At 33.9% G+C, this 14456-nt stretch overlaps 1 protein-coding gene across 1 annotated transcript; it reads right to left on the reverse strand.

The window, feature by feature from the left end:
• On the reverse strand, window positions 1-1960 carry LOC137837770 (small ribosomal subunit protein uS3z). The gene is made up of 6 exons (XM_068646890.2): window positions 1851-1960; window positions 1601-1748; window positions 1353-1524; window positions 680-734; window positions 469-600; window positions 1-338 (listed from the first exon to the last, which is right to left on the reverse strand). Exons 1-6 carry the CDS (start codon window positions 1878-1880, stop codon window positions 147-149), a joined length of 729 nt encoding a protein of 242 aa, XP_068502991.2. The 5' UTR covers window positions 1881-1960; the 3' UTR covers window positions 1-146.
• Between the last annotated feature and the right edge of the window lie 12496 nt (window positions 1961-14456).

The raw sequence follows: 14456 nt of genomic DNA on the forward strand, positions 1-14456 counted from the left end.
TAAAATAATTTATGCTTGAATACTTGGACTTAAGGACAAAGTTTCTAGAAAAGATACGAAACTACAAAAATCTGTCTGGGTCTTCCTCATCAAATACTCAAGGTGCTATTTCAAAATATAAATATAGTCGAGCAATTAAAACATTTTCAAGCAACAGGGACCTCAATATCAGTTGTTGGTAAAACAGAAGCAGCAGCGGCGGCAGCAGCAGGACGAGCATATTCATCCTCCTCCTTTGGAGAGTGGATTGTGACAATATCTGGGAGGAGAGTTTTGGGACCCTGTTTTCCTTTAGGATCCCAATCAAGCATGATCTTAACCTTTATACCAAGAACACCCTAACAAGACAAAGAAAAAAAAATCATCAGCACCATCATTTCATGAAAGAGAAATAGAAAATAAGACGAGTGCATGAAATCCTAGTTTCAAACGAAATTCAATTAGGCATCTATGAAAAAATAAGCAAACCTGTCTTAGGAGAACATGTCTCACTGCAGAATCAATGTAATCCTTCACAGGTTGTCCAGAAGAAATCATGTACCCATCCTTGAATTTCATAGACTTGGCTCTCTGAGCTCTTAGTTTTCCACTGACAATCACCTGCTCAAATCAAAGAACAATTATAACAAAACCATTACATAATAGATAAATACAATAAAACTGATTCTATAAAACAAACCTCGCATCCCTTGGCACCACTTTCCATAACAAATCTCAAAACACCATAGCAAGCCCTGAAACAAACAGTTTAAGATGTGTGGATATTATAATTTTGCAATAGATGCAGATGAAGTGTATTAACCAAAATATAAAAATAATAAAACCCCAATCCATAACAACAATCCACATTGCCACCAGTCAAACATGATTCTAGTATTAATGTGAATGATTGGTTTTGGCAAGGTAAAATCAATTTTGCTTCCAGAGGTAGGGTATAATCAGAACTAATAAAGAAATACTTAATAAGGATGTAAAAAATTTACAATAAACTAGAACTCAAATTAATCTCAGAATAAAATAATGCAGATATACTTACGTAGGTGGTAGAATTCACAATAAACTTGTAGCTAAATTACTTTCAAGATAAAAAGAATCTAGAAACACATCGCTTCAATTGAAAACAAACTTTTTAACCAAAAACAATTTACAAAATGAGTTTCCTACATTCCTTCGAGAACAATTTTGAAATTCCGTAATAAACTAAATCAATCTACCGCAATAAAACAAAATAATTAGGCAGTACTGTACAGATTCATAATACCCAAAACAAAAATTGATATCTATTGATAACTCTAAAATTTAAATATATTATTATTATACAAATGAATAAAATTGCTAAAAATTATACATACCTGCGAACAGCAAGACCACCGAGGAGCTTGTAACGAAGAGACTCGGCCTGAGCAATGGCACACAGGCCTCTGTTGTTGACCTTTTCCGCATACAGTTCAACACTGTTATCAGGAAACTTGAACCTCTTCTGCACCACTGAAGTCAGTTCCCTAATTCTCCTTCCCTTCTCACCTACACATCAAAATCCACAGTCAATAAACTAACATTTGATTCAACCAAGTAAAAGAGGTTCCAGAATCACCCATACCGAGGACGGCTTGAGTTCTGGTGGCTCTGATGATGATCTCGGTTCTCATTGGCGTAACCCTAACCTCCACGCCGGAGTAACCATCTTCCGCCAACTCACGGGTCAAAACCTCGTTCAGTTCGGCGAAGAACACTCCGTCCGCCACAAACTGTATATAAATACAGTTCAAATATTAAATTCACACAAAATATCACAAAAAATACAGAAACTGAAACAGAAGATGTGGTGTTTCGAATGATGTGCCATTGACCTTTCTCTTCTTACTCATCTGAGTCGCCATGATTGGAAACAGCAGGAAGTAACGGAACGGCGGCGATGACTCTGATCTAACACAGAATGAGAAATAGAGGTTGTGACAGCAAACCCTAATTTGGGAGAAATATACTTATAGGGTTTTGGATTGGGCCGGATCAAAATTTTCATTTATTTAAAACTCTATTTGTTTTTTAATCAGGAATATAGGTCCTACTTTATTATAAGATTAATTGTAATTATTAATATATATATATATATATCAAATAAATACATAATATACACTAAGAACTTCCAAATATAATAATTTCAGTATAAATTTTTTTATTAGTTTTCTGAATAACGAATTTCAGTAAAAAAAATACTTTAACATTTTCAATAAAATTTGCTCATTCAATTATTTTTATTTAGTAAGATCAAAATAAAAGTATGAGGAAAAATGATTTTTGTTATGATTTAAAACTAATTATAAAATAAATAAATAAAACACATCTATAATATTAATAAAGAATATTCTACGATTTGATGTACACAAATTCTTACCATTTTACCTTTTGAGTAATATTTTTTTAAATAAAATAATTACTTAAATAAGAAAATTACTTATAAAACGAGAAAAAATATTTAAAAAGTTATAAAATTATTTACTTTTTTAATTGAAAAAATTTACTTATTAATAAATAAAAAATAATTTATTTATTGTTTGTTTAATAAAATAAATAATTGAACACATTTTTCGATTTCAGAATAATTATATAAATTTTTAAAAATAATAATTATTATATAGTCTTTTAATATTACTTTTGTGAAATTATATATATATATATATTTTTTTAAAATATTATTATTTTTAATTAATTATTCCTTTTTCTTTAATTGGCAATTGGGGGTGTTCACTCTCTTGAGTCCATTCATAATCAAGAAGTAAACACAAAAATTTGGAGGTGTCAGAGAGCAGGGTTGAGAAAAGAAACTCTTATTGTTAGCCCAACTTGTTTCTCTTTATAAACCTGAAGCCCAATTGTACAAGTGTACAGTGTTAAATATAGATTATTTTTTAAAATTGCTTTTAGATAACTAAATTTGCTTTTAATAATATGATTGACTATTTGGAATGCTGATTATATTATTTTCTTCATACTTTTTTAAATTTAATTTTCATTATTAGCTTAAAGTTATTTCAAATCATTAAACTTTGTAAGTTTCATTTTGTATTTAATAATTCTCTCTCACAGTTTTGTAACCTTTAATAAATTTTAATTAGATTTAAAGAATTTCCCAAAATAGATACACAGTATAAATTATTATTTAAAAAAATTATATTCACTGCGTTTGTTTCATTTAACTCTTTCAATACTATGGTTTAATTGATTTTTCTCTCTTATTCATATATAACAAACAAATAAAACATTTCATTTATAACCTTACAATACGTTTTAGGCACACAAAAAAAATGGAGGCATCTCAGATGATTAAATTAACATGTATTTTCATAAAACATCAAAATTTATAATTAATAATATTTGAGAAGAAGAAGGTCTAAATTTAAAAAGAAAATTAAAAAATATTATAACTTTTATAGATAGAAGAAGAATAATGTTATCATATAAAAAGTATGCTTTTAACGGGATATAAGAGCTTATTAATACCATTCTAAGAAAATAATGTCTACAGAGATTAAAAGTATAAGAATGCAATTTTTTATAAATATGTTATTGGTGTGAAATAAAACTTTATTGAGAAATAGTCTTCATTATAGAATTTGACTTACTAACTTTAACACTAGGGATGACAATGCGGGCCAACCTGCTGTCCGCTAGCAAAATATACGGAGCAGGCTCAATAATTCAATCCGCCTCACTTAAGCTCATTCCGTGTAATCCACAATTCGTGTGGGCCAACAACAAGGCGGGACTGGCCCGCTGACCCGCACAAAAGAAAGGCAAAGTTGTGTACTTAGGTTAATCACATATGTTATTCAAAATATATAAAGAAAAATTGGGTAATAATGTTTTTTCAAATTTGACTGAAATAGTTGAACTATCATTTCTTTCTCCCTATCTATTGTGAGAGTATAATTATATTTTATTTTTATGATGACATTTATTTTTTACGATGACCATCTTTGTTCACCTATATTTGAATACTTTCAAAATACAGAAAAAAAGGTCAATAATATTTCTTCAAATTAAAATGAACTAGTTAAACCATCATTTTTTCTCCTATTTATGGTTAGAGTAGGATCATATTTTATTTTGTATGATGACTATTTATTTTGTACGATGATCATATTTGTTGAACCATTAATTTTAATTATATGTTTATTCTATATTTTTTAACCGGATTTTAATTTGGAAATTGGATTGAAATGAATGAGGAATGTACTAATATGTATTTAATGTTATTGAAATGGAAGAATATTGATGATTTTGAATTGACTATGTTTAAGATAGTAATGTAGTTGTTTGATGTTTGGTATGTTTGGAAATGAAAGAATATTGATGTTTGATGTTTTATCAATTGAATTAATGATTGATGTTTGAAACAAAAGAATATTGATGTTTGATAATAGTAGCAAACATAAGTTCAATTTTTTTATTCAATTATAATCAATTTATATTTAATTTTTTTTTATAATTATTGAATTTTATTATTATTTTTTAGTAGCATGCAAAAAATAGCAAATATTTTGATTTAATTCTTTTGTATTCAATTTTTCAGTAGCGATTATTTTTTATTGCATTTATTAAAAAAAATTAAAAAAATTAAAAAAATTATCCGGAACAGATACACCACAAAGACACAGAAAGAAACTGAATGACCCTTGTATTATTGAAATTGTACACTGTATTCGAATATCAACCAAGGAAACAAACTTTCCTTCTCCACATAAATTATCCTGTAACAAACTGAATTCACAAAAACATCCTCTTGCCCCAAACCGTTTGGTCTTTATTTAAAGACCAACCCTTCCTAACCACTAACTACCACCTACCCTTTATTTCTCCTATGATACACTTTCCAAACTCTCTCCTTATTTCCTTTATGTTGTGTCCTAACATTACTCCCTTCGGACAGAACAACCTTGTCCTCAAGGTTGAATTCGGGAAACTAGTCCTTGATGACATTCTCAAGGAGCTCTTCTTAGATGTTTATAGAAGATAGTGCGGAAGCTTATGGATGAGAGTGGGCAAGGTCCTCCTAAGAGGTGTGGTGACCTTGAAGGTGCATGAAAGGTAGGGAAGATGGGAGTGGTTCGGCCAACTCCCTTTGGAGGTGAGGGTTTGAAGATTAAAAGCCTATTTCTAAGAGAGTTTAGGCAAGGAGTGAGAATGACACAATTTTGGCAACATTTCACTATTCAATTAATCTTCCAAATACAAGTGATAGGCATCTCCTTTTATAGGCTAGGGAGGCCGTAAATGTTAAGCTAAGTGCAAATGAAATGTAAGCAAAATGAAATGAAAATGTGAGGCACATGGAGCACATGGGTGCACATGGCTTCACAAAACCGTCCCTGGATTAGTGAAGGCTTCTAGAAACCTTTAGCTAATCAAGGTTAACTCCTCCTTAATTCTAATGTGCAGAAAAATAAACATTTGTCCACATGGCTATGCTATTTACACCCTAATTAAAGCTAAACTACACTTGATGGGCCTTCACGGAATATGTGCTAGTATGACACTCTCCCTTTCATAGCTTGATCCAAGTCTTCTTGTCCTAGATGCTCCTAGCTTGTCCTAGACGCTCCTAGCTTGTCCTAGACACTCCTAGCTTGTCCTAGACGCTCCTAGCTTGGCCTTCTTGTCCTAGACGCTCCTAGCTTGGTCTTAGACGCTCTTAGCTTGATCTTAGACGCTCTTAGCTTGATCTTAGACGCTCTTGACTTGGCTCTTGCCTTTCATGGAAGGTTGTGCTTGGCCCTCTTCCATCAGTCCTAGATGATCTTCACATCTTCCCATGTCGTTGTGTACTTATCCCCCTCGTTCCATTTCACTAGAATTTGTGGAATGTTTGCGCCTGTCCTTGCAACTCTTTCGATAATTCAGGTTGAACTTCGTGCCACCCTACAACTAGCTTTAGTTGAGATACATGGAACACCGGATGTATTCGAGCTGCGTCAGGTAGTTGGAGTTTAAAAGCCATCGGCCCTACTGCAGCTACAACTGGAAAAGGCCCATTGTATTTGGCTGCCAGCTTTGGATGCAGTCGAGTGGGCATGGACAACTGCCTATGAGGTCGAATCTTCAAGTAGACCATATCTCCTATTTTAATTGGAGATGGTCGTCTATGGCGGTTGGCAAAATGAGACATTCGATCATGTGCCCTTCTTAGATGAAATTTAAGTTGGTCTAAAGCCTCATCCCAGTTCCTCAAATCTTGTTCCACTGCTTCTACCATAGTTTCTCCTGGCACAAAGCGTGCTAACGAAGGGGGTGACCGGTCATACACTACTTCAAAGGGTGTGCATTGCGTCGCCCCATGAAAGCTATTGTTATACCAATACTCCGCCATGGAAGGAACGTCGCCCACATCTTTGGTTGTTCCGAACTAAAACACTGTAGGTACGTCTCTAGTGTTCTATTCAGAACTTCGGTTTGACCATCCGTTTCGGGATGATACGCCGTGCTCATCTTCAGCGTTGTCCCCTGCAACTTAAACAACTCCTTCCAAAACAAGCTTAGAAAAGTTGAATCCCTGTCACTTACGATCGACGATGGAATACCATGCAATCGTACTATCTCCTTCACAAATACCTTCGCGATAGTTCTCTCTGAATACGGGTGTTTCAGCCCAATGAAGTGCCCATACTTGCTTAGACGATCTACTACCACCAAAATTGCGTCCTTCCTACCTGATTTAGGAAGTCTGATAATGAAGTCCATGTTTATCTCTTCCCACACTGTTTTTGGAATTGGCAGTGGCTGAAGTAGGCCTTGAGGTGAGCACGTTTGATATTTATTTTGTTGGCATACCACACATGCTTGGACAAGTCATTGACAGATTTTTTCATGCCCATCCAATGCAGAGATTGACCTATTCTTCTATAGGTGCGAAAAATTCCCGCGTGTCCCCCTAACAGAGTAGTGTGATACTCGTTCAGTAGCCTGGGTATCCAACTTGACGACCCTGATATCACCATCTGCCCCTTATAATGTAATCTTCCATTCTCTTGGGTATAATTTTCGTGTGTCTCCATATTGATTTTTAACTCCTCCACAATCTTCTTTAACATCGGGTCTTGTTGATTTTCTTCTTCCACTACTTCCGGCGTGGTCATGACTGCTGTCTTTAATTGCTGCATGGCTTCCATGCTCTCTGTTGTCCACCCAAAATTCCCCTTCTTAAGCAGCTGAGTTAAGGGCCTAGCCAAATGTCCATAGTTGTATATGAACCTCCTATAGTACTTCGTGAGTCCTATGAATCCTCTTAGAGCTTTCAAGGATTTAGGTGTTGCCCGCTGCAAGATGACCGAAACCTTATGAGGATCCATTTGAACCCCTTGTCTTGAGATAATGTGTCCCAAATACTGCACCTCCTGCTTGCCCAATTCACATTTCTTATAGTTTGCGTAGAACTGGTGTTGTTGCAGTGTCTTCAGAACCTGATCCAGGTGTTCCAGGTGCTCTTCCCATGTTTTACTATAAATCAGAATGTCGTCAAAGAAGGCCAGAACAAACTTCCTCAAATATTCTTGTAAAATGCCATTCATTGTGCACTGAAACGTGGTCGGTGCGTTAGTTAATCCAAATGGCATAACCAACGTTTCATAATGTCCTTGGTGGGTACGAAAGGCGGTCTTAGGTATATCCGATTCATGCATGCGGATTTGATGGTATCCTGTCCTCAGATCCACCTTAGAAAAAAAAATGTGCTTCATACAATTCATCTAATAGTTCTTCTATTACCGGAATAGGAAACTTATCCGGAATAGTCGCTTTGTTCAAGGCCCTGTAATTCACGCAAAATCTTTAGTTACCATCCTTCTTTTTAACGAGTATCACTGTACTAGAATAATGGTTATTGCTAGGCTTGATTATCCCACTCTTCATCATTTCCTCCACTTGTTTTTCTATTTCTAACTTCAGTAGATATGGGTATCGATATGGCCTAACATTAATATGGTCCACCCATGCTTTAATAGGGATTTTATGATCAATTTCTCTGCTGGAGGTAGTTGTTTGGGTTCTTCAAAACCCCCCTCATACTTCCTCAACACTCTGTCCAAAATCTGTTGTCTGCTCCAGCGTAAATTCTGCAAGCTCCCGATTATTCTCAGACTGATTTGGACTAGACTGGGCCGCGCTTTCCATCCCCCATACAAGGGACATTGCCTCAATCTCCCTCTCTTTTTTTAGTGCCTTTGATGTTACCAAAGTTCTAGCTAACTTGTGATCTCCTTTGATGTGCACTTTCTCTCCTTCTATGCAAAAACTCATGGTCAACGTCCTCCAATTTATTTTTATACTTCCCCCAACGTTGCCAGCCATGCCACCCCTAAAATCACGTCTACACCTCCCAACTCAAATAGGAAGAAGGTCTCATTGATCATGTAATCTCCCAGGTATACCTCTATATCTGGACAACATCCACTTGCTTTTTTTTTTATGGCCATCTCCAGTCTCACGTTGTAGGTTGGTATGGATTCCACACGTAATCTATGAAGCCCAGACACGGATACGACACGGACACGGAGATACGACTAAATTGAAAATTATAGGACACGGGACACGGCTATGTATAAATTAAAATGTAGTAATATATTTTGTTATATGAAAAAAATCAAGAAAAACATTTATAAAAATGGTATAAAAAAAAGATGTATTTATGTAAACCATAATGTTTAACTTTTACATTTATTCATCTTCATTAAAATTTTATGTGAAATAAGGGTTTTATTTGAGATTTTAGTTAAGATTTTCTGTGAAATAAGGGTTTTATTTGAGATTTTAGTTAAGATTTTCTGTGAAATAAGGATTTTATTTGAGATTTTAGTTAAGATTTTCTGTGAAATAAGGGTTTAAAGAGTGCACCGTGTCCGTCCGCCGTGTTCCCGGAGTGGACCGCGCGCCATCCACCGTGTCGAAGGAGTGGACCGCGTCTCCTCCGACATGTCCTGGAAGAGGGCCGTATCTGGCCCAGGCAGGTGCGTCCGACACCGCGTCATGCACGCACCCACCGCGCACCCGTGTCGGAAGCGGTAACGACGTGATTTTTGCCGTATCCGAGCTTCACAGCACGTAATCCCAGCTGTTTGACCAACTCTGTCGAGATAAAATTGTGGCTAGCCCCACTGTCAATTAACACCATTGTTTGACTATTTTTTATGGTCCCCTGTAGCTTCATGGTATGCGGTTGTGTTAGACCTCCAGCAGAAAAAATGGACAAATCCATTTGGCGATATTCCCTCTCTTATTCCTCCTCATCTCCATTATCTTCCATCTGTCCTAGCAAGCCCTGATTCTCATCCACTGGACTTCCTTCCTCCTCTGCGCAAATTATTACTCTTTAGTTCTTCACAATTTTTTCTTTCAAGGTCAAACATGTATCTTATTATTTTTGTTACTCAAATTTTTAGTAGCAATGCAAAAAGTAGCAAATATTTTGATTGAATTATTTTATATTCAATTTTTCATTAGCAATTTTTTTATTGCATTTATTAAAAATATTGTACGCGGGCAAACCTTTGTGCGGGACGAGGCAGAGAAATCAGCCTCGCGTTGTAAGCCAGTCGACATTGTCATTCCTAGAGAAGACCTTCTGCCCTCCATAATCTTATTACTTGTCACCTTTGTATTTTCATTCCACTAGGAAATATAGAACCATAAGTAAAACAAAATTTCATGTACGAAGATAAGCGAGCATAGAGATAATAGACTTCATACTGACACTTGGTATATCCCATATATAAACTGTGCATATTTGATCCCATATCTCAATATCGTCTATTGAGTATAAGTAATCAACGACAATCTTTATGGCAAGTGGGAGACCAAACAAGTTCTTCACACCTTCAAGGTCAAACATGTATCTTATTAATTTTGTTATTCATTTTTTATAGCAATGCAAAAAATAGTAAATATTTTGATTGAATTCTTTTATATTCAATTTTTCATTAGCAATTTTTTTTTATTGTATTTAGTAAAAAAAATTGTAAGCGGACAAACTTTTGTGTGGGACAAGGCAGAGAAATCAGCCCTGCGTTCACTTTGCGGGGTGAGCTAGTCTATCGAGTATGAGTAATCAACGACAATCTTTATACAAGTGCGAGACCAAAAAAGTTCTTCACAGTTTTTTCTTACATGGTTAAACATGTATCTTATTAATTTTGTTATTCAATTTTTTAGTAGGAATGCAAAAAGTAGCAAATATTTTGATTGAATTCTTTTATATTCAATTTTTTTTATTGCATTTATTAAAAAAAAAATTGTACGTGGGCAAACCTTTGTGTTAGACAAGGCAGAGAAATCATCAGCTCACACGTTCACTATGCAGGGTGGGCTAGCCGACATTGCCATCCCTAGAGAAGACCTTTTGCCCTCCATAATCTTATTACTTGTCATTGTATCTTCATTACACTAGGAAATATAGAACAATAGGTAAAACAAGATTTCATGTACGAAGATAAGCAAGCATAAAGATAACAAACTTTATGACACTTGGTATATCCCATATATAAACGGTGCATATTTGATCCCATATCTCAATATCGTCTATTGAGTATAAGTAATCAACGACAATCTTTATGGCAAGTGAGAGACCAAAAGAGTTTTTCACAATTTTTTCTTTCAAGGTCAAACATGTATCTTATTGATTTTGTTATTCATTTTTTATAGCAATGCAAAAATAGCAAATATTTTGATTGAATTCTTATATATTCAATTTTTCATTAGCAAATTTTTTTTATTGTATTTATTAAAAAAAATTGTACGCGGACAAACCTTTGTGTAGGACAAGGCAGAGAAATCAGCCATGCGTTTACTTTGCGGGGTGAGCTAGTCGATATTGCCATTAGATAAGCGAGCATAAGAGATGATAAGGGACTTACACTTTGTATATCCCATATATTAACAGGGTGCATCTTTGATCCCATATCTCAATATCGTCTATCGAGTATAAGTAATCAATGACAATCTTTATGACAAGTGTGAGACCAAAAAAGTTCTTCACAATTTTTTCATGGTTAAACATGTATCGTATTAATTTTGTTATTCAATTTTTTAGTAGCAATGCAAAAAATAGCAAATATTTTGATTGAATTCTTTTATATTCAATTTTTTTTATTGCATTTATTAAAAAAAAATTGTACGCGGACAAACCTTTGTGTGTGAGAAGGCATAGAAATCAACTCACGTTCATTATGCGAGGTGAGCTAGCCGACATTGCCATCCCTAGAGAAGACCTTTTGCCCTCCATAATCTTATTACTTGTCACCTTTGTATTTTCATTCCACTAGGAAATATAGAACAATAAGTAAAACAATATTTCATATACGAATATAAGCGAGCAAAAGAGATGATAAGGAACTTCATACTGACACTTGGTATATCCTATATATTAATGGTGCATATTTGATCTCATATCTCAATATCGTCTTTTCAGTATATGTAATGACCCACAATCATTATGGCAAGTGGGAGACAAAAAAATGTTCTTCACAATTTTTTCTTTCAAACTACCCGTCGAATAACAAGTAACTATAAATGACGGCACTATTAGTCTACTCCTATAATCCCGATGGAAGAGAATTTAAAGGATATCCCTAAGTAACTCATTGTTCCATTCATCATCTAATACTACATGTAATATCTTCTTTAATTTCTTTCAGAGCAGATTTAAATTTGTTATATCACAATGATTGACCGTCACTCATTTATAAATTTTCTTTGTGATCTCCCATACATCTTATCTGTGTTATATGTAAATCTTACATCGAAATCATTCTTAAGTCGCTCTTGAACAAAATTCGAGCAAGGGTGCTTTTTCCAATTTTCGGTGCACAAAAAATGACAATTATAGGAATTACTTTTTCATTAGTTAGGCTGTCTTGTAATAAGAATTCTTCTAAAATTATTTCTTTATCAAACTCTCATATACTTCAGATTCATCAACCAAAAAACTTGTGGATACAGATAAGGTGGGCAACTCAGGTATAATATTAACAAAACAAAACATATATTTTTGTTATCTCACCTAATATTTGGTATGCATCATACATGATATGTTAGCCAAGTACGTCAATCCTTTTCTTCGACGTCATTTACAACTCCTTTCAAGCTTAGTAATAATATTTTCAATCTGCACATCAGTCTAAACTCCACATAATCACCAATCAAAGATTGTAAGAATATATTCTCACGTCTAGCCATTCTATCAATAAAGATAGAAAAAAAATCTTGAAAGCATGGTCCAATAACGTCAATCACCATGATGCTAGTGGGCTGTAAAGAGGAAGACATGTTAAAATAAGAAGTACCTTCACTTAAAAAAAAAAACTATAACTAAAAATACTAAATTATCACATAAGATATGAGATGCACAAGTGACACAATCACGCCGGATGTTATGAGGAATTTGAGCCGACAATAATTATAAAGATCAATAATATTTCTTTCTCTCTGTTCATTGTGGGAGTAGAATCATATTTGATTTTGTAAGATGATTATTTATTTTGTACAGTTCAATTTTTTTTATTCAATTTATATTCAGTTTTTTTTTATAATTATTGAATTTTATTATTAAATATTTTAGTAGCAATGTAGAAAGTAGGAAATATTTTGATTGAATTCTTTTTATATTCAATTTTTCAGTAGCAAACTTTGTTATTGCAATTATTAAAAAAAATTGTACGCAGGCAAGCAAACCTTTGTGCGAGGCGAGACTAAGAAATCAATCCGCGTTCATTATCCAGATGGGCTAGCCGAAATTGCCATCCCTATAAAATTTTTGGCCTCGATAATCTTATTACTTGTCATCTCTGTATCTTCATTTCATTATGAAATATAAAACAATAGGTAAAACAAGATTTCATGTACGAAGATAAGCGAGCATAAGAGATGATAAAAGATTTCATGCATTTGGTATATCTATATATTAGCAGTGGATATTTGATCTCATATCTCAATATCATCTATTGAGTATAAGTATCAACGACAATCTTTATGGCAAGTGAGAGACAAAAAATGTTCTTTACAATTTTTTCTTTCAAGATCAAATATGTATTTAGAGGTGGATGCGTACCTATCGAATAATAAGTAACTATCTTTAAACTACAGGTATGAGATATGTTGGGTTAAGGAGGCATGAACAGTTGATGCAACACTTCAATAACATGACGTCACTATTAGTCTACTCCTACAATCCCACACATAAGGGAATTTGAAGGATATCCCGAGCGAGGAACTTATTGTTCCATACATCATCTAATACAATGAGGAATCTTCTATCATGTAGTATCACCTTTAATTTGTTTCGAAGCAGATTCAAAATTGTTATATCACAATGATTGACAGTCACACATTCATAAATTTTCTGTGATCTCCAATACATCTTGTCCATGAGATGTAAAGATCTTACATCGAAATAATCCTTACCTCGCACATCATTGAACAAAATTCGAGCAAGGGTGCTTTTTCCAATTTCCAACACACCAACAATGGCAATTATAGGAATTACTTTTTCCTTGATTAGATGGTCTTGTAATAAGAATTCTTCTAAAATTTTTTCTTTGTCAAACTTTCTCCTATATACTTCAGATTCATTAACCAAAGAACTTGTGGTACAGACAAGGTAGGCAACTCATGTATAATATTGACAAGATAAAACAAATATTTTTGTTGGACTAGCTGTTCAAGCTGATCTACCATTTCGAGAATTCTTGAGGGTATCCCATTTGTGTTTAAAGAAGAGAACATGTTGCTGAACCAATTAGACTCAAATTCCATCTCACCTAATATTTGGTTTCCATCATACATTATATGTTTTAGATATTTAGCCAAGAACTCACAAATGCATCAATCAATCCTTTTTTTCGGCGTCATTTACAACTCCTTTCAAGCTTAGTAATAACATTTTCAATTTGCACATCAGTCTAAACTCCACATAATCACCAATTAGGGATTGTAGGAATATATTCTCACGTCTAGCCATTCTATCAATAAAGACAAAAAAAAAATCTTGAAAGCAGGGGTCCAACAAAGTCAATCACCATGATGCAATATATTCTCACGTCTAGTCATTCTATAAATAAAGATAGAAAAAAATCTTGAAAGGAGGAGTCCAACAATCACCATGATGCTAGCGGTCTATAAGGAGGAAGACTGATTAAGATAAGAAATACCTTCACTTAAAAAAAACTAACTAAAAACACGAAAAACATTATAACATAAGATATGAGAGTGCACAACTCACACAATCACACCAGAAGTTGTGAGAGTTTGAGCCAACAATAATTATGAAAGCCAATAATATTTCTTCAAATTGAACTTAACTAGTTGAACTATCATTTTTTTCTCTTTCTTATTGTGGGACTAAGATTTATATAAAATTTCCAATACATCTTCCCATAATAAAGTTTAGACATTATGAATATTAATACCATTCT

This window comes from Phaseolus vulgaris, chromosome 4 (genome assembly GCF_051622355.1).
Source record: "Phaseolus vulgaris cultivar YP4 chromosome 4, ASM5162235v1, whole genome shotgun sequence".
NCBI lineage: Eukaryota > Viridiplantae > Streptophyta > Magnoliopsida > Fabales > Fabaceae > Phaseolus > Phaseolus vulgaris.

Bases quoted from the DNA above. Each gene is read 5' to 3' on its own strand.
- LOC137837770 (XM_068646890.2), bottom strand. From the start codon at position 1,880: ATGGCGACTCAGATGAGTAAGAAGAGAAAG. The intron at 601-679 runs GTTTGTTTTATA...TGATTTGAGCAG, and splicing joins GTGGTGCCAAGGGATGCGAG to GTGATTGTCAGTGGAAAACT. The intron at 339-468 runs GTTTGCTTATTT...TTGTCTTGTTAG, and splicing joins GACATGTTCTCCTAAGACAG to GGTGTTCTTGGTATAAAGGT.